Source organism: Pelodiscus sinensis, chromosome 2 (assembly GCF_052426305.1).
Source record: "Pelodiscus sinensis isolate ZL-2025 chromosome 2, ASM5242630v1, whole genome shotgun sequence".
Classification (NCBI taxonomy): domain Eukaryota; kingdom Metazoa; phylum Chordata; order Testudines; family Trionychidae; genus Pelodiscus; species Pelodiscus sinensis.
The window spans coordinates 41,933,876-41,959,984 of NC_143053.1; the positions used below are offsets into that span (position 1 = coordinate 41,933,876).

Sequence of the window (26,109 nt, forward strand, 5' to 3'; positions counted from 1 at the left end):
GGTCCCCAGCAGACCACAGGCTCCCGGACTGAAGCCGCAGCCGCGGGGGGGGGGGGTCCCGCGCCTCTGCGGCTTTGCCCGCCTCAGTTCGAGATGCTGACTCGAGTATAAGCCGAGGGGGGCATTTTTCAGCACAAAAACTGTGCTGAAAAACTCGGCTTATACTCGAGTATATACGGTAACTCTCTGCAACATATTCAGTGGGAATAAATCTGTGTTACAGTCTGAATAAGAGTCTTGTTACCTGGGAGATCAGATGGTTCACATACACCCAGCCTGTGTTGGGGTTGATTTGGAAGTATTCTGGCTGTTGCTGTAACATGGAATATATGATGGCAGCATTCACACCTTGGTCATCATCATGAGCTGCAGCACGGAGGAAACTTGTGCCCACTGGGGTGTCCTCACGAAGGAAGTCTTTGAAAAAAAGAATGAGACGTTTATTTTGAACAGGCCTCATTCTCATGTACAACAGCCATATTCCTGGAGCTGGTGGGTCTAATACTGAAAGGGGACATGTATGATTCTCAGCTCCAGGCTAGTGAAAGATCACAGAACTACATGGCAGTATTTCTACTTTACAAATCACTGCTGCCCAATAGCATTGGCATCTAAACTATCAAATAGCCTCTAAAGACCTGGCTATATCTGTATGCGAACACGGTTAATCTTTTCTTTAGAAGAAGTGAACAGGTATGCCAGAGAAGTTGGTTTCACATGAAAATAGAATTACCATCACTTTGTAAGTCAACACAATATGTAAAATATCAGCGGTATCCAGTCAAGCTAAACCATTGCTTTGATTATGCAGCTTTTACATTATTGCACCAGAAAAATACCTACGTTTTCTCTCGTTTGTCCCTACCATATTATTTACTGTTATGAAAGCTGTTAAGTAAAGCAGGTTTACTGCTCCCTACTCCCATCTACTTCATTTTTCTTTGCTCACCGAAGAATGACTGCCAAACAACAAATGGCCTAGTCATGCCATTTCTTACAAGTAGAACTATGTCAGGAGGTGGTTTGCTAGTGCTGGAATAGCAGTGGAATGTATTGCTAGGAAACACAGCAAGAGATTGGTCCTGCAACAGATTTTACGTTTAGAAAATAGTTTCCTGTGAAAATACATTTTAGCAAAATGTTCAAAGCTGAACTGGAAATGATGTTGCATTGTATCATGTGTTCCTGTTTGCAATAAGCACATCTGTAATTATTATTAGGGTGTCTTTATTATATACAGTTAAATAGTTGAGTACAACTTATTCTTCCAGACATGCATGGACAATTAATAGGGTTTCATTGTTTAAACCAAAGTATTTGAATAAAACCTTTGTGAATGAGAACAGAGCACCATCAGTTACCAGTAACATTAGAAATCCATGACTAATTACATTTGATTTTGTTATAAAGAGAAGACAGTGGTTTTAATTCCATGACGTGCAAACATTAATTGCTTATAGACAGATACTAGAACTGTAGACAACAGAGTTTTATAATGTTTTATATAATGTGCTTAATGGGTAGTGTGAGAATAAATGTTAAACAACTACAACTCTGCTGGCAGCTCTTCTCTGGTTATCAGGGAGGAACAGTCTTCTAGGCTGGGATGGAGAACCTCAGACCCAGGGGCTGAATTTGCCCCAGGCATGCCTGAATCTGGCCCCTGAGTCTCAGCACTGGGGAACCTGCGCTGATGCTCCAGCCTTCCAGCCCCCGACCTGCAGGGCTGGAGTACACAAAATCTACTAGCTTGGGCTCTGGTGTGCAAGAGGAATGTGGGGAGTGTCTTTCTGCTTCTCATTCAGGGGCTTCTCACTTTGCTTCTCACTTGTGTGCGACCCCCAAATGATTTTTCTATGGGTCAGCAGTCCCCGACCCAAAAAAGGTTTCCTAATGCTGTTCTAGGTCCTTGGTAAAGATACATCAGGCAGACTGCTTGTATCTGTATCTGATGTTAATGCAGAAAGAGATCAGAAGGATCCTTGTGATTCAGCACGATCATACTGTTGCTCTTAGGAGTAGTTAGAATACAGATTATATTATAAAGAAAATATGATGAATGATTAAAGGTTTGTACTAACAAAAACTTTGTATTGGAAATAGACTGATACCTTTTATAGACAATTGTATCTTTTTTTCCACGTGAAACAATTGTGTAGTTCCTGGAGAGAGGGAGTGAAGGAGTGCAGAATGTGAGTGTTTGGAGAAAGATTAAGGCTCAGCAGTTTCAGAGTCCAGATGGTCAAAGAAGGGGAAGAAGAAGCTGTAAGACTGAGGGGTGCCAACATGCCATCAATGCACTAGATTATAAGACAATCTAGTGCAGGACATATAAATGGCCTTGGAATTAAGAGCAAGCACCCCTTTACAGATAAACACTGGGAAGCAGGCACCAACATACTGATGCCAGATGACAAAGAAAAATAACTTCCAGATAAACAAATGTTACACAAACTGATGGTGATTGATTAAGAACTGGAGCTGCAAAATGTATAGATCTGAATGGGAGAAAAGTCCTATAAAAGATGGAGTCTCTTGCATGAATCTCTGGGTCTCGTCTTGTCAAGATCGGAGCTTCAGTCTGGACCAAGAGAAGCCCCCGCTCCTCCCCCTCACATTTAACTTCCTTGGCCAGTGAGTTGCAACAAACTGGTAACTTTAAGCAAGACGTGACGGGGTATAAGGGTGTGTGCATGCGCATGTGTGTGAATATGCATTAAACAGAATAACGTTACACTGTCAATAAATGTGGCATTTTGCCTTATCCCCCTAAAAAGATCATGTGAAATTCTTTCAAGTATAACAGAACAACTTTGTCAGAGTGGCTCTATGGCTGGGGTAGGAGAAGAGTTTCCCAATCCTGAAGAAGTGCTTTCTGCTAGTTGGCTCTCCACATGAGGAAGAGAGCAGGAAGCTTGTCAATCACCCAGAAGCATCAGCATGATATTGAACTCCAAATTCAACCTCAGCTTAAGTGCTCATGAAAGGCAGATACTGGCAACACTGAATCAACAGCATGGTTGAAGGCACCGAGTGAGGTTCACCTTCAAACAAACCCAACCCTCCTCTCTGTCAAGACTTCCCTATTCTGCCCTACAAAACGCTTGCATCACTATTAGGACTTCTTTCCCATCATTCATACCAAACTGAGCAGCAGTGGTATCATGCTTGCAAAGTCCACTGGTAGACAGGAACAAAAATACTGCTCTGCCACATTGGACCAGTGCACCATATACATCAGTATCAAGTCTCTACTCTAGGAATTATTTTGGGGAAGGTCTATGGAGGGCTTTAAACTAGGTTTGTCGGGGGCAGGTGAGCAAAGCCCACAGGTAAGTGCTGAATATGCGGGACTGGGAGATGGGTTGGAAATGGGGGGGACTACGGCCTATAATGGCAAGGAGAAAGGAGGGTCAGGGCACAACAGGGAGGCAAGATCAAATCAGTATCTTAGATGCCTATATACAAATGCGAGAAGTATGGGTAATAAGCAGGAAGAACTGGAATTGCTAACCAATAAATACAACTATGATATCATTGGTATTACAGAAACCTGGTGGGATGGGACGCATGATTGGAATATTGGTATGGAAGGGTACGGCTTGCTCAGGAAGGACAGACAGGGAAAAAAGGGAGGAGGGGTTGCCTTGTATATTAAAAATGTACACACTTGGACTGAAGTGGAGATGAACGTAGGAGATAGCTGTGTAGAGAGTCTCTGGGTTAAGCTAAAAGGGGTAAAAAACGAGGGTGATATCATGCTAGGAGTCTACTACAGGCCACCTAGCCAGGTGGAAGAGGTGGATGAGGCCTTTTTTAAACAATTAACAAAACTATCCAAAGCCCAAGATTTGGTGGTGATGGGGGACTTCAACTATCCAGACATATGTTGGGAAACTAACACAGCGAGGCACAGGCTATCCAATAAGTTTCTGGACTGCATTGGAGACAACTTTCTGTTTCAGAAGGTTGAAAAAGCTACCAGAGGAGAAGCTGTTCTGGATTTGGTTTTAACAAATAGGGAGGAACTAGTTGAGAACTTGAAAGTGGAAGACAGTATAGGGGACAGTGATCACGAAATAATAGAGTTCATGATCTTAAGGAAAGGTAGAAGGGAGACCAGCACAATTGAGGTTATGGATTTCAGGAAGGCAGATTTTGATAAGCTCAGAGAACTTGTAGGTAAGGTCCCATGGGAAGCAAGACTGAAGGGAAAAACAACTGAGGAGAGTTGGAAGTATTTCAATGGGACGTTGTTAAGGGCCCAAAAGCAAACAATTCCGCTGTGTAGGAAAGATAGAAAATATGGCAAAAGACCAGCTTGGCTTAACAAGGAGATCTTGCATGATCTCAAAATAAAAAAGGAGTCATATAAAAAATGGAAACTAGGACAACTAACAAAGGATGAATATAGGCAAGCAACACGGGAATGCAGGGGCAAGATTAGAAAGGCAAAGGCACAAAATGAGATCAAACTAGCTACAGGCATAAAGGGAAACAAGAAGAGGAATAAGAACAACCCAGGAAACTACAGACCAGTCAGTTTAACGTCTGTCCCAGGGAAGATAATGGAGCAGGTAATTAAGGAAATCATATGCAAACATTTGGAAGGTAATAAAGTGATAGGGAATAGCCAGCATGGGTTTGTGAAGAACAAGTCATGCCAAACTAATCTGATAGCTTTCTTTGATAAGATAACGAGCCTTGTGGATAAGGGAGAAGCGGTGGATGTCATATACCTAGACTTTAGTAAGGCATTTGATACGGTCTCGCATGATATTCTTATTGATAAACTAGGCAAATATAACTTAGATAGGGCCACGATAAGGTGGGTGCATAATTGGCTGGATAACCGTAGTCAGAGAGTTGTTGTTAACGGTGCTAAATCCTGCTGGAAAGGGATAACAAGTGGAGTTCCGCAAGGGTCTGTTTTGGGACCCGTACTGTTCAATATCTTCATCAATGATGTAGATATTGGGATAGAGAGTACGCTTATTAAGTTTGCAGATGATACCAAACTGGGTGGGGTTGCAACTTCTTTGGAGGATAGGGACATAATTCAAAATGACCTTAGCAAGTTAGAGAAATGGTCAGAGGTAAACAGGATGAGGTTTAATAAAGAGAAATGCAAAGTGCTCCACTTAGGAAGGAACAATCAGTTCCATACATACAAGATGGGAAGCGACTGTCTAGGAAGGAGCATGGCGGAAAGGGATCTAGGGGTCATAGTGGACCACAAGTTGAATATGAGTCAACAGTGTGATGCTGTTGCAAAAAAAGCAAATATGATTCTAGGTTGTATCAACAGGTGTGTTGTAAGCAAAACTCGTGAAGTCATTCTGCCGCTCTACTCTGCACTAGTTAGGCCTCAGCTGGAGTACTGTGTCCAGTTCTGGGCGCCTCATTTCAAGAAAGATGTGGAGAAATTGGAAAGGGTACAGAGAAGAGCGACAAGAATGATTAAAGGTTTAGAGAACATGACCTATGAAGCCAGGCTTCATGAACTGGGCTTGTTTAGTTTGGAAAAAAGAAGATTAAGGGGGGACATGATAGCGGTTTTCAAATATCTAAAAGGGTGTCACAAGGAGGAAGGCGAAAATTTGTTCCTCTTGGTTTCTGAGGACAGGACAAGGAGTAATGGGCTTAAAGTGCAGCAGGGGAGGTTTAGATTGGACATTAGGAAAAAATTCCTAACTGTCAGGGTGGTCAAATATTGGAATAAATTGCCAAGGGAGGTGGTGGAATCTCCCTCTCTGGAGATATTTAAGAACAGGTTAGATAGATATCTGTCAGGGATGGTGTAGACGGAGCTTGATCCTGCCTTGAGGGCGGGGGGCTGGACTCGATGACCTCTCGAGGTCCCTTCCAGTCCTATTATTCTATGATTCTATGTTCTAAGGGGATCAGAATACATGATTCAAGAGCCAGAAAGCACCACTGTAATTTGTGACTGATAGTGGCCAGTACAGATGATCCAGAATAAGGTGTATGAAACCCTGAACTGGGCAGCTATGGAAGAGCCTAACTTTTTTCCTAATATCTTCCAAGGCTAGGTGATGCTGTGAAGTGTGAAGGTTTATATTTGTTCCAGAACTTTGTTTTTCCCCTTTATTAGCCTCATTATCCTCTAATCCTATTTTGAATCCTGCTAAACTTTTGGCTTTACTGATATCTTTGTGGCAATGATTTTCACGGATTACTCACAATAAATACATACAATATAGTATTTCCTTTTTATCAGAGGTATATTTGCTGCTTTCCAGTTTCATGAAATGTCCCTTCATTTTTGTATTAGGCGAGTAAATTTGTATATTAGGAGAGTGAACAGTAATGTCAATCCTCTATATCCTATTTATGACTTTTTAATCCTTTATCCTGTCCCCTCTGATTTGGCTTATGGTCTTAAGTCTTTTCACTTTCTCTTCGTGTGTAAGTTTATCCATATTTCTAATAATTCAATGTTCATCTGAAATTGTTCCATATCTTTTCCCCATTTCTGTTGTATCTTTTTTATCACTGGATACCAGAACTGGACATTGATTCCCTGGTGAAGGTTTATTATTAATTTAAATAATGATATTAAACAATGTTCAGCATTTTCTATCCCATTTCTTATCCAATTTAATATTTTTTCCAACTACTGCAGCACAATAAATAGGGAGTTTATTATTTTAAGTTGTCCAAAATACCCACATCTGATTTCTTTTAAAACCAGATTCAAACTAATTTCTAGCATATAAGACAATGAGACCACTAAAGCAAAACATGTTCAAATTTTATATGTTCTTTATATGAAATCATGAGTAGCCTTTACACACATTTAATATCCTTGGATTAAGCCTAAATTCACAAAAAGATATCGCTCTTGTCCTACTCATGGTTCAATTAGAAACAGTCTACATTTCTCACTTTTACATTTTGTATGGATGTCCAGCACATCTACTAGGGATGTAAGCGACTAGTCAAATAGTCAACTACCGAGGCTTATTGGGAAGTTGAGTCCCTACTCAACTAGTCACTTCTCCCCCCTTGCTGCGCCTACCAAAGCTGGTTCCCCCCAGCACCATCTCTACGGGAGGATAGGATTGGCAGAGGCACAGTGGGGGACTGGGCTCAAGTCCGGGTGGCTCTTACTACATTTAAAAGGTAGAGCCGCAGCAGGGTTAGCTCCTGGGGCTGGGAGCTAATCCCACTGCAGCTCTGCAGTTTCCCCCCTTATCAACGAATCTAGTAGTCAATGGAAATTCCATCAACTACTTGATTAACTGATTAAATGCAATTTAACATCCTTAATATCTACATGACTATTTCTATATCCACAGACATTTTTCTTCCTTGAAGCTACTTGCTCCCACTTTTAGCTTGTGTATATTTGAGATAAGAGCTGAAGAAATGGGTCTGCCCCACGAAAGCTCATCATCTAATAAACCATCTTGTTCGTCTTTAAAGTGCTACATGACTGCTTTTTTTGTTTTACCAAGATCAGACTAATTATAGAGCAATCTGAGAACCAATGGGAGTTAACTTAAGCTAAGGTAACAAACACCTATATATGAAAATGTAAAACTCTTACAATCAAATGTATATAAGAAATTTTTAATTTCTTTTTATGCAAAGCTTTCAAAATTGAAGCTAATACATTACAGTAAATTAGATCCATTCACTCTCATTTCAATTTAAACAAACAAAGTTTCTTGGGAAACTGAACCGCTCAATGGATTGGTAAAGAAGAATTTTTCATGTCTAGGCAATTGGTTTGAATCCAAGCCAGGACATTAGTGACCAAAAGAGGCAGTCATCCAGTGACATCAGTGGCTCATGTATGTTAAAAGTCAGGCCAGTTCCAACTGAAACAATTGTCTGCATCACAGAAACCATTATCTCACCTTGTATTGTTTTGGCAAGTCCCTTCCAGATCACAAAAGACACAGATTCATAGGGAAACAGGAAAGTTTACAGTGCAGCTGCTTGTGATCTGCCTGTCCTCAGGAACCATACTAGTGTCCAATCACACATGCCAAATTAATTACTTCTATGACCAGGTTATTCATAACTTTCAGTCTAGAGTTTCTGACACCTTCCTTCAGGGGACTGGGTGCTGGCCACTCTCAGACTCAGGGCACGAGATCAGATGGACCATTAAATCTGATCCTATATGGCAGTTCCTATGCTCCTCTTTTGAAATTTTGGGTACGTCTAGACTACATGCCTCTGGCGACAGAGGCATGTAGATTAGACTACCCAGCATAGGAAAATGAAGCGGCGATTTAAATAATCGCCGCTTCATTTAAATTTACATGGCTGCCACACTGAGCCGATCAGCTGTTTGTCGGCTCAGCGCGGTAGTCTGGACGCGCGGGGGTTGACATCAAAGGCATTTGTCTCCTAGGATGAGGCACACCTGGGAGGTCGACAAATACCTTTGATGTCGACCCTTGCGCGTCCAGACTACCACGCTGAGCCGACAAACAGCTAATCGGCTCAGCGTGGCAGCCATATAAATTTAAATGAAGCAGCGATTATTTAAATCGCCACTTCATTTTCCTATGCCGGGTAGTCTAATCTACATGCCTCTGTCGCCAGAGGCATGTAGTCTAGACGTACCCTATATGTCCTCTTGACTTTTGTTGGAATTGGGCTTTTTTAAACCTCAAATGTAGTTGTATTTTAATTGCTTACATTTACATCTAATTCAAGCCACACATGACAATTCTGGCAGCCTCCTAACCCCTATTCCTCAAATGCAACAACTGCTTGTCATTGTTCAAAAGTTTCAGTATTTCAAGTTGAGATCAGGATGCACTAGCAAGTCTGGAAAAGTTTGAATGATACATAACTGTATCACATCTAGCTCAACATAGGTTGTTTCAGAAAAACAAAAACAAATCACATCATCACCACCAGCACACATACTCCTTTTCCTAAAGTAGGTTGGCCAACACTTTTTAATTCAGTGCTGCTTGAAAAACTGCCTCCACGAGGTACACACAAGTTTACACATTTTTAAAAACTGTTAAATGATTGTGCCCTACTGTTTGTCACAGCAAGCTAACAAGTGTTAAAATATAACTTGCGCTATCCACACTTGGGATTTAAAATGGGTTTAACACTTTTAGCTAAACAAAACCACCTTTTAGCCGAATCTAGACAAGGCTTTTGATGAGCCCTCTCTCAATGTTCACAAATATCAGAGGGGTAGCCGTGTTAGTCTGGATCTGCAAAAGCGACAAGAAGTCCTGTAGCACCTTATAGACTAACAAATGTATTGGAGCATAAGCTTTCGTGGGCAAAGACCCACGCCATCAGATGCATGCATCTGACCAAGTGGGTCTTTGCCCACGAAAGCTTATGCTCCAATATATCTGTTAGTCTATAAGGTGCTACCGGACTCCTTGTTGAATGTTCACAAAGTTTCTTTTTAGGCCAAAGACATATCTACATAAATTGCAGGCTCTCTGGTGTCTCACTTTCCCTATTACTTTGGGGTAAAAGAAATTCAAGAAATATGGTTCTGGTCTAGGAGACAGAAAAAAATATTGACTCATTCTGCCAACCTATCTTACTGTCCTCTATATCTGACTGTAATCCTTCAGAAAAACAATACAACAAATATATTCCTACTGTGCAGAATAGATCATAAAAGGTTCACACAGAAAGTCAGGATTTAACTATCCCCTGGAAAGATTAAGAGTGTCATGTCCCTTGTGTCTGGGAAAAAAAGTCAAAATTTTGAAATAAAACTCTATTCCAACAAGCCCCTTAAGCCTTGTGGAACAAGGGTTACAGAGACGCTGGAATAGTGCACCCATTATTTTGAAATAACAGGCACATTTAAAGACATGGAATTGCTATTTCAAGATACTTCCGGTGTCCCGAAATAGCCCCGCTGTCTAGACATAGCCTATAGTGAATAAGGCTACCCAAAATTGACAGAGGGATGCAGTTACCCCCATGAAGAGTTCTTTTCACAGACTGATGAACTTCAAAAAGAACTCAATCCGTCAATCATGTTAACACTCCTGTGTGAAGTCAGGATAGAGGGTACATGGTTAAATCACTTACACTGGTAGCGACTGTTCTCAAACTTAGGGTCATTGTCATTGACATCAGCAATGAAGATGGTGATTTGGCAAACACCAATCAGTGGCTCCTGAGCTTGGTCTGTAGCTGTAACAGAGAGTGTGCACTCTCTTTGCTTCTCACGGTCAAAGCTCTGAGTAGTAGTGATGATTCCTAAAAACAGAAACATCCTAATGAGTGTCACACCATGATTCCACCAGCAAAACCACTCCAGGCATCATTCACACAGTAAAAAATAGTAACTGGACACACCAGGACCACATTGCTCAGTTTACCTGCACCACAACTGTGCAAGGTGTTGATTAAATATGACTAAATTAAGGTTCCCTGTTTTACTGTTATCACGAGTATGAGTACCTAGTTGTGTACTGCATGAGCATGTCTACCAGCCAGGCAGTACGCAGCTACCCAGTAGAGAGGAGAGGGCGGGGGCCAGGCTGGGGCCGGAGCAGGATGGAATCTCAAGGGCCAGACTCGCTTGTGCACCCCACCAGGATCGTGCGCGGGACGGGCAGCACCCCGCTCACCCCAACCCCCTCCCAGTCAGCCCTGCTTCCCGCTGGCTGGTTCCTTCCTCCGATCTCCCCCAGCCAGCCCCACTCCTTCTGACCCTCGCCCAGGCAGCCCTGTTTCCTGCCAGCCGGTTCCTTCCTCCTACCCCCTCCTGGTGAGCCCCGCTCCTCCTGACCCCCTCCCAGTCAGCCCTGCTTCCCGCCAGCCGGTTCCTTTCCCCGATCTCCCCCAGCCAGCCCCGCTCCTCCCGACCCCCTCCTAGGCAGCCCTGTTTCCTGCCAGCCGGTTCCTTCCCCTTACCCCCTCCCAGCCAGCCCCGCTCCTCCCGACCTCCTCCCAGCCAGCCCTGCTCCCCTCCTGGCCGGACCTCCCCATCCCATTCTGAGATCAAGTGTGTATTTTTTTGAAAGCCATCTGGTCACCCTATCCATGCCACGTGCAGCGCAGGGTCAGATGGGCTGTGCCCAGGCTGCATGTGGCATTTCAAATGGGCAGTACCACATTGAGGCTGAGATCAGCGGTGGCCATTTGGAAACACCGCATGGAGCCTGACATTGGGCTCCCCGTGCCATTTCAAAACGGCAGCACCACATTGCCCAGGTAACCCTGGGCTCCACGCGGCACTTTCCTCTTTGAAGTGTAGCACCAGCCCACTTTTTTTCCCTTCCCCTTCCACTCATCTGAAGAAGTGGGTTGTACCCACGAATGCTCACGATACTACATATACATATTAGTGTTAGTCTCTAAGGTGCTACAGAGACTTGTTTTTTAAGTTTTTTAACCCAAGACAGAGTATTTCAAAGATAGCTAAGTGAAAAATCAATGTGCAGCAAATGTAAATGATATAACCAAAATTATCTTTAGTTTAAGATCTAGGTAACAGCCTCATGAAATAAAGTAAAATAGAGTAAAGTATAGTCGTTATAGTTAAATTTGGCAAAGATAAACCTTCATCTTTCACTCTCTATTGACCATTTCTTTCTTGGCATCTGTTTTGTTATGCCTTCTGCTCTTCACCATCTCAGACTCTGGTCTCTCTGTTATATAGTTTGGTCACTGATATTAGGTATGATTTGAACACCTGAATTGCCATTCTACATGCAGGGCACGGTATGTATGTATCGAGTGACAATATTTGTGGCAGTCTTTACTATCTTCTCCTCCTAGTGCAATTGCCACAGTATTTGCAATTATGTGAAACTGAATTCTTCTAATCCATATTTGTCAGACATTAACCAGTTCAGAGTGTTGTTAGCTCACATAAAAAGGGTGAATATATACACAAGTGGAAATATAGATCCATTCAGGTTTCCTCTTCTACCAAGTACAGCCTATTTGTATTTCTATAGTGAGATTTGTTCTACGTTGAAGTTAATGATGGAGAATACTATTATACCTCAGTAAATTGAGGTTTCCATTTTTCCTTGCTGACTTGTCAGTTACATCAGAACACTCACATATTCTAGATTCTTTTATTGTTTACCGCATCAAATACAATGTTTTGGATGGTAAACATCAGCCAAAGATTTACTGTATTTTGCATCATGCTTATAGCATTGAATACTTTTTCAAATTTCAGAGGGGTAGCTGTGTTAGTCTGCAACTGAAAAACTTAAAAAGACAACAAATAGTCCTGCAGCACCTTAGAGACTAACAAAACATGTAGATGGTATCATGAGCTTTTGTGGGCACAAGCTACTTCTACATTTTTTGTTAGTCTCTAAGCTGCTGCAGGACTATTCTTTATTTTTTTAAGCATGATTTCTGAATTTTAGCAGTATTCTGCTGTGCGCAGACAAAAGCTAAGTTTTCAGTTTCCTCAGCATTTATGTCAGGCTGTTTGACATTGGCTTGGTTCTGGAAACATGCTTAGTACCTCTCCTATGACTCTTCACTTGGCTGTAGCAGTTCCCTATTATTATACCAGATAATCATGCACCCAAATTCACTGCAATTCTGCCTTAACATAGCAAGCGAAGAGTCACTCACCAGTATCAGGATCAATACTGAAGCCCGGTGAAGCTCCATCTCTGTGCATAAGCTCATATTTTACTTCTCCATTAAGTCCCAGGTCTGCATCATAGGCTTCTACCTGCAAGACGTAGGTGCCTGGGGGCTGGTTTTCTAGAACCCAAGTGCTGTCACTATAGTAAGCACACTACAAATTAAACACAAAATTATTACATATAGAACACATCATAACTAATTTCTATAGCACTATTGTATTTGCAGTACATTTGAGATGAGTATGAAAGAAAATGTGCTCCACTTACTTACTGCCTTAGAGAATTCAAAGAGTTTTCCTGAAAAGAAGCCTTTCCCTATTTAAATACTGAAGACTGCAGAAAATGGTGAGTCTATTCCATTGCAGAGGATCTACCACACTTACAAACATAATCCCTTAAAATCAACATATCCCTGATTAAAGATGGCAGTGTCATCCCCAAGTTGTTGATGTATATTGAAGAGAAGGGTTAGAGACAGATTTCTTACCTCTCTGAAGACAGGTTTGTTGTTATTAATGTCATTAATTGCTATAATAACCTCTGCAAAGCTGCTCAGAGGGCTAGGTCCTCCAGAAGCGTTATCATCTGTTGCTGTGATGTTTAATATGTATTGAGGTCCCTTCAGTTTGGGTAGAGGATACCTGCGCAGTTTAATGATGCCTAGATTTTAGAGGAAAAAATGTAAATATACTGATAATATAAACAAAAATGTCATATTTCTATATCGTTATATATAGGGGTGAGTTTGAATTTTGCCTGAAAGACATGGGGATGTTCTCCTTCAACTGTAAACTCCCTGAGGCCATGTCTACACTCTGTGGAAGATCACTGCCACGATCAGTTTTCTGGAGTTTGATTTAGCAGGTCTAGTTAAGACCCACTAAATTGAGCTCAGAGGGCACCCCCATCAGCAGCTGGTACTCCTGCTCCTGTGAGGAGTAAGGGAAGCTGATGGGAGTATTTGCTCCTTCCGCCTCCTGCTGTGGAGATGGCAGGGAAACACAAATCAAGGTATGTCAACTCCAGCTACATACCTTGATTCGACCTTCCCTTTAGTGTAGGCCTGGCCTTTGTGAGAGACCCAAGTCTTCCTATGATTTTGTATAACACCTAGCCCAACAGAGATCCTAGTGTAATTTATGGAAAGCATTACTGGTTCCATTCACTGTATGAATGAGGCACCAGTTTGTTTTTGTGTATTGAATTACAATAGGAATTATTTTCAACATGGACACAAAGCAGAGTTACCATCAGTTTAAACAGTAGGATAATGTTTTAAAGCCTCTTTTCCTACCTTTCTGGCTATCCAGTTCAAAGTTGCCCTCTTCATTACCTCCAGAAATCTGGTATAATATCCCATCTCCATCAGGATCTTTCGCATGTACAGTAGCTACTAAAGTCCTGGGGCCAGCATCTTCCGAGAGGAATGTTTTGTAACTGATGCAAAGACAAACAATCAATGCACATTCACTATCAAGGTAGCTATTAATAAGCTGCCAATGGTCCAAACTCACTGTGAATGCAATATAGTTTACCTCTGGGCATTCACATTCTAACCAGTTAAACCTTTTAAATATCTAAAGAATTGAGTTCGGGCTTGAAATGTGCATTATATCATTGTGATTCTGCAATTCTACACATACCTCTAAGGGCCTTTTGGAAAACAACAAAAAACAAGATTACACTGCATGGCACGCACAGCTCTCCCCCTGGGGAGAGAACAAGAATAAACTTCATGTAATGTTAGTGAAGTCTCAATGCAATAATGGATCCCAGAATATCCAAATGTGTACTGTCATTAAAAGGATGGCATAAGAGCCTATAAATAACTTGGGAATTTAGATCTTAAATGTATAAAATGTTAAACCATTTAGTAGTTTATTCTAAGTGGCTGTCTTTTACATTTATGACAAAAACATACATTTATTACAGAGGGAAAATTCATTTTAACTAAACAGAATTTAATGAAAATTATTTACAATGCAATCTTTTTCAGTTGACACTTATTTTGATCAAGTATTTAATACCCACCATCTCCTTCTGGCTGAGGTGTTTAGTAGGTCAGTCATCATAAGGCCAAGGCACCAGCACATGCAAAAATATTCTCCTAGAAATTAGATCTTTCATCCATTCCATTAAATACAACTTAATTATGTTCTCTCTGTATATAATAATGGATCTAAGGATCCAATGTGCTGTGTCACAATCCATGTATTCACTTTTTGCGATCTAGAACCTTGCAATCCAATCCCTCACACACTCATGTAAGTTATTCAACTGACTTCTCTGGTAGTGAAGGGTGCTCAGAACATAAATTATTAACTGGCAGGCTATGCCCCTTAAACAAAGTATAATCCAGGATTATTAATCTGAATTGCAACATAGAAAACAATTCAGTGTTTAAACTCTGCATACCCAGATTGAGAGAATACAGGTGCTTCATCATTCACGTTAGTAATTCTGACACGCACTGATGCAGTTCCCGTCCGAGGAGGATGGCCCTTGTCCACAGCTATGACCACAAACTCATACATATGGTTTGCTCGCTCAAAGTTCAGCTGCTGGCGAGAACTGATGATCCCTTCAGGAGTGATGGAGAACTCAGAGTTTTGAAGGAAGTAGGTGAGCTCAGCATTAGCACCAGAGTCACAGTCCGTTGCAAGAACTACAAGAAAACATTGTAGCAGAACTGTGAGGCCACACACACAGGTTTGGTCACACCACTTATTTGCACAGAAAACTGTGTTGCATGCTAAGTTGTGAACTGCCACCATGAAAACTCTTCTGATATAGCACCACCCAACCACCTACGTTGCCAGCTTTTGTTTAGAGCCCAAGCAAAAGACTGAAAGGCAAAAAATTGGATTGACCTGAGACACAAGTTTGCTACAGAAGAATGTCCCAGAATATAGCATGACACAACGTTTGTGTAAGTAGTTTAACGCTGACAATTACCACATATAATCAGTAGGTATCAAGAACAATACCAGCCATAAATAGTGTCTCCTGTTGCGGAACAACAAACCCCATGCAAAAACATAGGCATAAAGAGGTTAAGAACCTATCCTGATAGCAGACAGCAAAATCAAAACTGTCCCCCCTGCTCAGTTGTGAGAAATGTCAATTATGGAGAGAAGACCACAGCTGCTGTAGGCAAGGGGTCAAACCAAAGTAAAAAGAGGGAGAAACAGGAAGCAAGGGGGCAAAAAAAAATTGGGACTTCAATAGGGCAACTCTCTGCAGGAGGGGCTAGCTCCAGGCTGCCTCAGCCTCTTGGGAACACAAAGGAGCTGTAGATGAAAGTCTTGAGGGCCAAGGGCTTTTCCACTCATTTATGTTATGTTTGTGGGCTCCGCTTTTTCTGTTTGTTTGGTTTTTTTTTTAATTTAAGCAATTGCTGTTAGGTCAAGGACTATATCAAGCTGCTCAGACTAGGGCTTTTCACAGGATGGTGCTCATCACTGCGGACACACATTTCCAGCTCCCTCTGGGGATGTCTTTCAAATTTAATTAGCGACATGACAGCTAATATTCTTTTTCACTGCCTGCTGCTTCAAGGTACAAGGAGTGATTAAATGTTCTTCTTCAGTTAGGGTACGTCTAGACTACATGCCTCTGTCGCCAGAGGCATGTAGATTAGACTACTTGACATAGTAAAATGAAGCGGCGATTTAAATAATCGCCGCTTCATTTAAATTTACATGGCTGCCGTGCTGAGCCGACAAACAGCTGATCAGCTGTTTGTCGGCTCAGCGCGATAGTCTGGACGCACGGGTGGTGACATCAAAGGTATTTGTCGACCACCCAGGTAAGCCTCCTGGGATGAGGTTTACCTCGGTGGTTGACAAATACCTTTGATGTCGACACCCGTGCGTCCAGACTATCGCGCTGAGCCGACAAACAGCTGATCAGCTGTTTGTCGGCTCAGCACGGCAGCCATGTAAATTTAAATGAAGCGGCGATTATTTAAATCGCTGCTTCATTTTCCTATGTCTGGTAGCCTAATCTACATGCCTCTGGCGACAGAGGAATGTAGTCTAGACGTACCCTTAATGTTTATTCAGAGTATTCAATGCTCTATCTGTTTAGAGGCAGGAAAGTCAATCTAACTAAGGGCTGGTGTTTAACCATTGTATCAAAAGTGATCTTAAAAGATTAGCGCTCTCTTAATTGCCATGCTGTTTTTCTCACCAAATGAAGAGGCTTCACATCACAACAACACTGGGCTGGCATGAATTTAAACCAACTCATTAATCCAATTGGTAGATGTAAGGGGTTTTAATCTCAAAATTAAACACTTTTTCAGAACATGATGCTGCAGACACGGTGTGACAGAGACAGCAGCATGCATATGGGATGTTTAAGCTAACAGATGAAAAATGTTCCTTTATTCAAAATGAAAACATAGAATAAAGGATTGAGGGAACAATCATTAATTACAGATCTATTAACTCAAAATATAAAAGGGAAAAATAAAAGATATTTAAGTGAACAATAAAAGCTGGTGAAATACTAAGGAATATCATGTAGAAATATTTTTCGATATCTACCTTTCTATAAGTTATTAGGTCCAGAAAGCTCTATTTCACTTGAAAAGAAACTACTGTAGCTTCAACATTTAGATTTTTTTTAAAAAATTATTGCAAGAGATTTTTAAACTAAATTACAAATATCAGTGTTAGGTTAGATTTAATGTAATGCATTCTGCTTAACAGATAAACAATTTCTTGCAACATTATGCAGTCAAACATCATGATCGTTCCAGAAAGACCGGAAAATGAAACCGGTCTTTACAACTATTTTAAGCAACTTTCATTTCAAAGTGAAATAAAAAGAGTGAATCAAAGTAATAGTGAAAAGTATTAGACTTTAAATAATTCATTCAGATTTAATCTATGATGTTATTGCTAACATAAACATCTGAAATTTATGCTGATAACAACCTTGCAATTGTGATGCTACTTTGGTACATAGATATTTTCTATCGCTCTATTCTTTCAACAGCTGACATTTCTATGCACTTTTATCTTCTTGTGATAAATCACATGTGCACAATAAACCACAAGCATAGCAATATATACTGTACATGCACTTTGTTCCTTCACCGTATTTTATTCAACTACACCATGGTAAAATCTATTTTACAAAACCTCTGAGTGCCAAGTGAACTGATAAACCACAATGCCTGCACGTTGGAAGAGGTTTGGGCCTTTTTTAGCGGACTGGGAAACAAACAAACTAACTAACTAACTGTAATTGATAAAAGAAAGAGATGGCCAAATTAAATCAGTGTCACTAATGGTATGGAACCCTTGCTGTCAGCTACAAGAGGTCTCCATGCTAGGAAAGGTTTCATCTGCCCAGGAGGGTCTGCTGCAGAAGTGGAAGAGATACGGATGATCTATTTTATTTTACATCCTGCCACTTTGTTAAAGATAGATAACAACATGCTTTCCCTGCCTATACGCCTCACCTCTAAGCTTCAAGGATGTGAGCTATTCCTTCCTCGAGTATGTCTAAGAGGCTCAGATTGCTGGCATTCCTGAACTAATACTTTTTATAGTACGGGGAGGGGGCAAAGGGGCGGAGCAGGGGCAGGAGGGTCAAGACTTGGGGGAAGGGCTGTAGCAGGGGCAGGGCCTGCGAAGCGGGGTTGCCCCTGGCCCTGCCCCCTTCACTGGTACCCCTGCACTTCCTGTGCCCCTAACCCCTGCACTTCATCCCCTTCAACTGAAGAGGCAGCAGCACACACAGATTCCCGCTGTCCCATTTCTCCAGCTCAGAGGGGTTGGTGAAAGGGTCAGCCCAACATCTTCCCTCTCTCCCCCACACTGCCACAGCAGACAGGAGGATGGTCTCTATCGAGAGTGATCGGGGTGGTTGTTCCAGGGAGGAAGGAATGAGGGGACAGGAACAGCAGCAGCTGCACACATGGAGCAGGGGAAGGAAGGGCACCCCTGCTCCAGACTGGAAGAGTGTCAGCTGACTCAGACAGCTGGCTGTTCAGCTTCCTCCCTGTAGTTTGGGGCTCCCCACCACCAGTGTTGCTGCCTGCCTGCCACCTTCATAAGCTCAGCTGCTCTCGGCAGGCCAGGCGGGAATCCAAATCCTGCTCACAGCGCCCTCTTTGGTGTGCCACCCTGGATGGGGGCCTTCTTAGCCCATCCCAAAGACAAGACCAGGAAACAGCAACTAATAGAGAATGCCACTGCTTGCCCTGTCAGCAATGCAAGTTACAGTAAAACTCTAATAGTCCGGCATCCAATAGTCGGGCACTCCTGATAGTCCGGCATCAAAATGGCAAGAGCCTAGTGAGTGAGCTTCAGCAAAAAATGAGTCACAAGGTAACAGCGGCAGCAGCTGAACTGAGCAAAAAAGTAAAAAAGGCTTAAAAAAACTAAAATACTACAGTATACTGTATACAGTATGTACAATAAAAAGGGTTAAGAACACTTTATATACAGTATATAATGTATACAGTGTGTGTATATATATATATATATATATATATATATATACCAGCTTATAGTACCTCCTGATAGTCCGGCATATCTGATAATCCAGCACCACCTAGGTCCCATAGGTTCCGGATTATTGGAAGTCTACTGTACTATGAGTGCACAAACTTGTCCTCTCACTACACTGCTTCTCCACCAAATATTGCTTCAGGTTCAAGATCTCAGAGCCAGCCTCCTCTTCAACGCATTCAACAGTCTCAATGCAAGATACCCAGAAGATCATCTAAGGCTCTGGGAAAAGATCAATGGTTCTGCTTTTCTGGGACGTGCAACTATCTACTGCCAAGATGGTATCTGTGTCGGAGACAAATTTCTGAGGAGACCAGTCCACAATTACAACTTGAACTCCTGCAGAATATAAGAACTACCCTCAAACCTTCCATTCCATGTGCAAGGCACACTTCTTTAACCTGACTTAGAAAGAAAAAAAGATGCCACACAGTACATTATACATAGAACGAAAATCCACGAACAACATCTCCTCTTGAAAGAGAAAAAAGAAAAGAGACATACAACAGATGTTAGTCACATCCTTTAATGCACTTCTGGAAGGTAATCCAATATCATGATGATGGGCATGGTAAAAATTTGAACTGATCCGATTATGTAGACCAGAGTCAATTTAAATGAACTCTCATGACAAGAAGGCATGCGAGGTAGTAGAGAAATGATCACCTTGCAACAGAGATGTGCCAACTGGGATGGTTTCAGGAATGTTGTCACAGCTGTAAATGGAGTGCTGGAATTCTGGAAAGCAGTCATTGTCATCAGTAATGTGAACTATGACCTGCGTGGGACAGGAGGAGGAAGAAAAAACTAAACAGAAAATGATAGATGTTTGCTGAAGAGAGGTCCACCAGGACTGACCTGCTTCTATCCAGAAATAAAATGTGAGAGAATACTGATGTGCTGGTTCTGGTCAGCCGTGTTCGCTTTTGCCCCCTTTCACTCTCACATTTAATCACTCGGTGTATTTACTTTTACAAAATATTTTCCTTTCCATTTTAAAATAATGTTTGTTGGGTGCTAGCAGTTCTAGTACACTGCAGCACAGCAAAATATTTGCTATGAAATCTGCAATCCTCAAATTTGGAAGATTTTTCACGCTTTATACTTTACACATTTAATTACATTTCAAGAAAAGCATTCCTTCTCCTGCCATTTAAAAAAAATCAAAATGAGAATCACTCAATTAGAAGTGTCCGATTTTCGTAAAAAATTAATACAATTTTAAAAAACCCTCAAAAATTAAAATTCTGGCTCAAAATTAATTCTCACATCTTAATGCATGAAATGTTATGTTTCAACGTGAGGCTAATACTACAGAAAAAGCTTTGGGTCCTGAGACGTGGGTAGAATAGATAAATTATGAATATTTTGTTATACATTTGCAGTTTTTGCTCAGTGCTTGCTCAGCATATTTTAGTTCATAATGCATCAGTTACACATCTCTCAGTCTGAATATCTAGGTACTTACTGCATCTATTTACTGTAATATCTCAATGTCTCAGGCACTACTGAATTCATTACCACAAAAAAGCTGCAACCCCGTTTTTCTAAACAGATTATGTTTTTAAAATTAAGGCAAAGATAAAACGTTCCTTGGCCAATGTCACAGAGGAAATACTTCTGCAGACCCAGAAACTGAACCCAGATGTGACTCTCAGTCCCATGCCTTGAGAATAAAGCCATCCTCCCTCCCAATCTACATGCAATTTTGTGTTGTTGCTTAGATCATCAGTGTATGTAACAAGCGACACTAAACATAATAATGAAGTCTTGATGGAGGAAATAGTGACTATAGTGAGGTCATTCATTGGAGTCATATAGAATCATAGAATCATAGAATAATAGGACTGGAAGGGACCTCGAGAGGTCATCGAGTCCAGCCCCCCGCCCTCAAGGCAGGACCAAGCTCCACCTACACCATCCCTGACAGATGTCTATCTAACCTGTTCTTAAATATCTCCAGAGAGGGAGATTCCACCACCTCCCTTGGCAATTTATTCCAATATTTGACCACCCTGACAGTTAGGAATTTTTTCCTAATGTCCAATCTAAACCTCCCCTGCTGCACTTTAAGCCCATTACTCCTTGTCCTGTCCTCAGAAACCAAGAGGAACAAATTTTCGCCTTCCTCCTTGTGACACCCTTTTAGATATTTGAAAACCGCTATCATGTCCCCCCTTAATCTTCTTTTTTCCAAACTAAACAAGCCCAGTTCATATGAAGCCAAATGATTCACTGTACCTCAGTTACACTGCTAAGCCCACTCTCAGCTTCCACTGCCTTCACGAGTAAGCGATAGAGATGGTGCTCGTTCTCATAATCCACTGTATGGGTCAAACTGAGCTCTTGACTCTCCTGGCTCAGGCTGAACAAGCCACCGGGGTTCATCAGCAGGGTGTAGGAAAGAGGCTGGCTCTGGAAGGAAATAGCCTCCACAACTGCTACTCTGTGAAGAGGAATAGCACAATCCTTATCCAGCTTGTTACAGGCTGTTTTGCGGAGCAAGTCAAAGAAGGTAGAGACAGATGACAAATTATGCCACCTAGTCCAGTTACAGAACAGTGTGGGACTGGTCCCTGCAAATATTTTCTTATATTTGATCTAGTCTATATTTACAATGACTCTTGCAGCAGGGACTCTGCCTTTCCCCTGAGGACACTTCCACGCTTATTAGCTCTTGGGTAACAATTTGCCTTTTCTTCATCTCAACCCATTATTCCCAATTACTATAGTTTACTCCTTCCTTGGTGTTCACACCATTCAAATCCTTGAAGATGGTTAAGTTTTCTACCTTAGTTATCATGCAGTAAACTACATTATTTCTTTTATTCTTTCTTCTGAAGCTGAGATTGAAAACATATTCACCAGAAACCCACTTAGCCAGAAGTAGTTATGGAAGACATAGGGGGAAGGCCCCACCAATGAGGCCCAGAACCATGACTTAGTGAGAAACTCAGCTCCAGCTAGAAGGAGAAAGGGGCTGGGATTTCTACCAGGTACCGTCACTGCCTTGTTTGGGGTGGGCTCCATTGTAGAGAGCCTTTGTCTAGTATTTCTGAAGGGTTTCAGTGCTACTCCCCCCCACAGCCTCCCAATCTGCAGGACAGAAGAGGAATGGTGCACTTTCATGATCAGAGACTCTGAAGAGGTAGCAGAGAGGCCTCCATCACTTCACGGCTTCTCCTGCCTATTTTCTCCTTCCCTACAACTAACTCCCGCACTTGCCTGTTCTGCTACAAAGCTTTACAGTTTGAAGCTGCTCAGAGGCTTCTCAAAGCAGCAATAAAACTGACCAGTCCTGTCAGCCTCACCCTGCTACTGCTTGGCAAAGCTACTCGTAACAGCAGCAGAGGCAATGTAGCTGACTCTGTTCACACAAGATACACATTTGGAAGATTTATTCACAGTCTAGGGGGGGAAAAGGCTTCTCCTCTGACACATACTTCACCTGGCAACTTGAACTCTATTAAAAACGGGTAAGAGAACTTTCAGGTATGTATTTAAATAATAAAAGGGTTCTATCCAAGGCTCCAGGTAACAACATACATCATGATAAACTATGATCGTTTAAAAAAAGTGAACAGAATGTTGGGAATCATTAAGAAAGGGATAGATAATAAGAGAGAAAAATCCACAGTGCACCCATATCTTGAACACCACATACAAATGCAGTTGCCTCATCTCAAAATATACTGGAATTGGAAAAGGTTCGGAATAGGGCATGAGAAAGGATTATGGGTAAAATTGGAAAAGAGACAACTAAGGGGGGATATGACAGAGGTCTATAAAATCAAGAGTGATGTAGAGAAAGTAAATAAGGAAGTGGTATTTAGTCCTTCTCACACAGAAGCACTAGGGGTCACCAAATTAAATTAATAGGCAGCAGGTTTAAAACACAAGGAAGTATTTCTTTATAGAAGACAGTTACCCTTGCCAGAGGATGATGCAAAGGTCAAGACTATAACAGGGTTCAAAAAGAACTAGAGAAATTCAGAGAGGATAGGTCTATCAATGGCTATTATCAGGCTGGACAGGAATGGAGTCCCCAGCCTGTTTGTCAGGGGCTGGAAATGGATGACAGGAGAGGGATCACTTAATCATTACGTGTTCTGTTCACTCCCTCTGGTGCATCTGGCATTGGCCACTGTCAGAAGACAGGATACTGGCCAGATGGACCTTTGGTCTGACCCAGTATGGCAGAGGTGAAATTAAGGCCGTGCACCCCACTGAGAGCTGGCTGGGGTAGTCAGCTGTAGGCGCACATGGCACGGCTTGCAGTGTGTTCTCCCAGGGCTCCTGTTGCAGGCTGGTGCTGGCAGCCCTCCCTCCCCCACCCCACACACACACAGCCAGATGAGGTAGGCAGGTGCGAAAGGAGTCTGCTGGGGGGAGGCACTGAAGGAAATGGGGACACGCTCCCAATGGGGCTCCTGGTGTGTCTGCACCTGTCCTGCTGCCCCTCTCTCGCTGGGCACCAGCCAGTGCATATGCTGTCCCTGGTGCACACTGCTGCCAGCAGCCCCTGAGACAAAGCCAGGGGAAGGGAGTGGAAGGCCAGTGGGGACTCTTGCACTGCCACTGGTTTCCCAGTGGCAATGCCCCCCACAGTGGTCCGACAATTCTCTTGTGGCAGCTCAGCAAACAGGACCAGCGGCCCTGAGACCATTCACCAGCCAGGTAAGGTAACCTGGCATTGACAGGGACTGCCACAGCCCCTCTACACACAGCCCCCTGCCCTGAGCCTCCCCGCACATTTCCATACTCCAGCTAATTCCTGCCCCTTCCCACACAACCTAGTCCCCTCCCCTGACTTCTACACTCCCTCACACATCCCAAACCTCTGCTCTGAGCCTCTCACACTTCCCCAACCCTGACTCCTGCATGCCCATGTCCTCAGCCCCTTCCTTGGCTCCTGTACCCCTCCACACACACCCTAGTCTCTTGACCTGAGCCCCCCACCCCTGACTCCTGCATCCCCCTCCAAACCCTCTGCCCTGAGCCCTGCACTCCATCCCACACTTCAATATTTATACAGGTGCTGTTGTATCATAACTCCCACAGCTTACACTGAGCCCCCCTCGAGGGAGGGTTGCAATAGGACAATACCTGTAAGAAATTTAAGTTATTTTTCACCCCTGGATGCAGGATACCAACTGACTCTACTGGGAAAGTTGTGCAAAGCAAGAACATTAAAAAAGAGAGAAAAAGTTTCTCTCTACTGAGTTTGTCAGAGAAATCTCAAGTGTCACTTGTCACAGTAAGTAAAATACATTTAGACAGCAGTGAGATTTTTGAAGTTAAAGATCTCCCTTTACCAAGTGGTGCCATACTTGCCTATGCTAGTGGGTGTAGTTTTTAAGAGCTGCTCATGAATCAGATCCCCCAGCCTTTTAAATTTTGTCATCTCCTCTAAGGCCACTTCAATCTGCCTACAAATTTCAGGTGTCAAGGTACCCAAAACTTAAAGTGTTGTTTTTTTTCAATGTAAAATTCCCTAAGAGATTAAATACAACTACATTAACTTATTGACCACATTGCTAGATATAATTTTCATTACTAAGTGTTACTTAAAAAACACTGAACAAACACAACACACATAGGCATCATAACAAAAGCACTGTGCAAACATGAATCCTTACCGTCTTGGAGACAAACAGGCAGGCAAAAAAACTCAACACTCATTCTAATAACCAGCATTTGGAAAACAGGGACCATTTGGCAAGTACTACAGGGATAACCTAGATAACCCATTAAGTTTCACTGAAACCCTTTTAGTTTGGACAGGGCCACCCCAAGCCATTCAGGTGCCCCGGACACACGGCGCATGCGCGGCCCCGCCCGCGCCCGGCCCGGCAGCACAGCGTGGCGCCCCTCACAATTGGGCACCCTGGACTGTCACCCGGTCAGCCTGTAGCTAGGTCCGGCTCTGAGTTTAGAGAAAGTGTTTGGAGGCACCAAAGAGGAAAAAAAAGAAATATTTTTAGAAAGTCAAGGATCCTGTCTCCTCAAGGGAGATGTTTGGCATGTGTGCAGTTGACAAGGGATGGAAGATGGAGGGCATTTAGAAGATTAAATGAGTTGTCCTTGCCAAATGAGTGGCATTTGAATCAGAGCTGGCATTTGAATCTCATCTGTCTTGTTCCCAGCCTAATGCTCCTCTATACTTCTCCTCCCTTTGGAAGAGCCACATTTTCCTCTTGAAGTTCAATACAGGAATATCCATTTAAGTGTAGCCCTAGGAACAAACAACCCTGGCTGCAAATGGGCCGCTATGTGGCGCTTCACAAAGTGTCTCTCAAAGCACTGGAGCCTGGCTTTCCTTCACTTACTTTTCTCCTGCTAGAGTACTTTCAGGGACAGACACGCTGTAGGACATGTTAGTGAACTGCGGAAGTCTGGAGCCAGCCAGGATAGAGATGGAGGCATAAGGACTTTTGTTGCCGTATTCATCAGTGGCCTGCACTGTGACCACGTATTCCTTATTCCAAGTTAAAGGCAAACCGGTTGTCATTATAATACCTGTATCCATATCAACTTCAAATCGCTCTTCACCGCCTATGAACAGATGCAGAAAAACCATTCTAGTAAAGGCATCAGAGTAAGAACATTCATTTGCACCTTCAGTACATTTAAACTTCAGCTTTCAATCCCTCACTCTTAACTGCATGTTCTCCCTTTTTAATGTTAGCCCTTGGTCATACTGTGCATTGTGAGAGACAGTGAACATATGGACAATGGACTTCACATTAGGAGCCAGTTTCCCCAGTACTGCGCAGTAACACGAAAGAGGCAGGACGCAATCCCAGCTCTGGGGCAAGCGGTCTCACACCCTCGCTCAGCAGCCTTCAGGCTTAATACACTACAGAGCTGCATTAGATGTCTGCTCGTTACCTCACCCTAACGAGCCCTCTCCGTCCTGAAATTCTCTCCCCACTGCAGCCAGCCCTGTGACACAAGGACCACATATTTTTATGGAAATATGT

The 26,109-nt window shown here is 42.6% G+C and overlaps 1 protein-coding gene across 1 annotated transcript in view; it reads right to left on the reverse strand.

Annotated features, from left to right (window-relative positions):
* The window catches only part of LOC102445849 (neural-cadherin-like), a 106,062-nt gene that overhangs the window by 47,513 nt on the left and 32,440 nt on the right, over positions 1–26,109 (reverse strand). Inside the window, exons 3-11 of the mRNA XM_075920359.2 lie at positions 25,456–25,681; positions 21,368–21,572; positions 19,793–19,904; positions 15,015–15,264; positions 13,894–14,036; positions 13,087–13,259; positions 12,583–12,751; positions 10,063–10,233; positions 245–417 (exon numbers count right to left, since the gene is read on the reverse strand). Coding sequence (XP_075776474.2) covers positions 245–417; positions 10,063–10,233; positions 12,583–12,751; positions 13,087–13,259; positions 13,894–14,036; positions 15,015–15,264; positions 19,793–19,904; positions 21,368–21,572; positions 25,456–25,681 — 1,622 coding nt within the window. The remainder of the gene's footprint in view (positions 1–244; positions 418–10,062; positions 10,234–12,582; positions 12,752–13,086; positions 13,260–13,893; positions 14,037–15,014; positions 15,265–19,792; positions 19,905–21,367; positions 21,573–25,455; positions 25,682–26,109) is intronic.